The sequence below is a fragment of the Gavialis gangeticus genome, unplaced genomic scaffold (assembly GCF_001723915.1).
Source record: "Gavialis gangeticus isolate Ggan-Ray unplaced genomic scaffold, GavGan_comp1, whole genome shotgun sequence".
Taxonomy (NCBI): domain Eukaryota; kingdom Metazoa; phylum Chordata; order Crocodylia; family Gavialidae; genus Gavialis; species Gavialis gangeticus.
Genome location: NW_017729026.1, coordinates 29,818,142 through 29,818,350, shown reverse-complemented (window position 1 = coordinate 29,818,350; position 209 = coordinate 29,818,142). Strand labels below are relative to the sequence as shown.

The window sequence follows — 209 nt, the reverse complement described above, 5'->3', positions numbered from 1 at the left end:
CGGCAGCCGCCCGGAGGAGCCGGAGCCGCGAGAAGATGGCAGAGGCGTCGCCGCCCGCGCCCCCGTCACCACTGGACGTGGAGCTGGACCCGGAGTTCGAGCCCCAGAGCCGGCCGCGCTCCTGCACTTGGCCGCTGCAGAGGCCCGAGCTGCAAGGCAGCCCGGCCAAGCCCGCGGGGGAGGCGGCCGCCGACGCCGCCTCAATGATC

General features: G+C 76.1%; 1 protein-coding gene across 1 annotated transcript in view; it reads left to right on the top strand.

The window, feature by feature from the left end:
- Positions 1-6: 6 nt before the first annotated feature.
- Positions 7-209, top strand: part of FOXO3 (forkhead box O3) — a 154,269-nt gene continuing 154,066 nt past the window's right edge. The window contains exon 1 of the mRNA XM_019520230.1: positions 7-203. Coding sequence (XP_019375775.1) covers positions 36-203 — 168 coding nt within the window. The 5' untranslated portion in view covers positions 7-35. The remainder of the gene's footprint in view (positions 204-209) is intronic.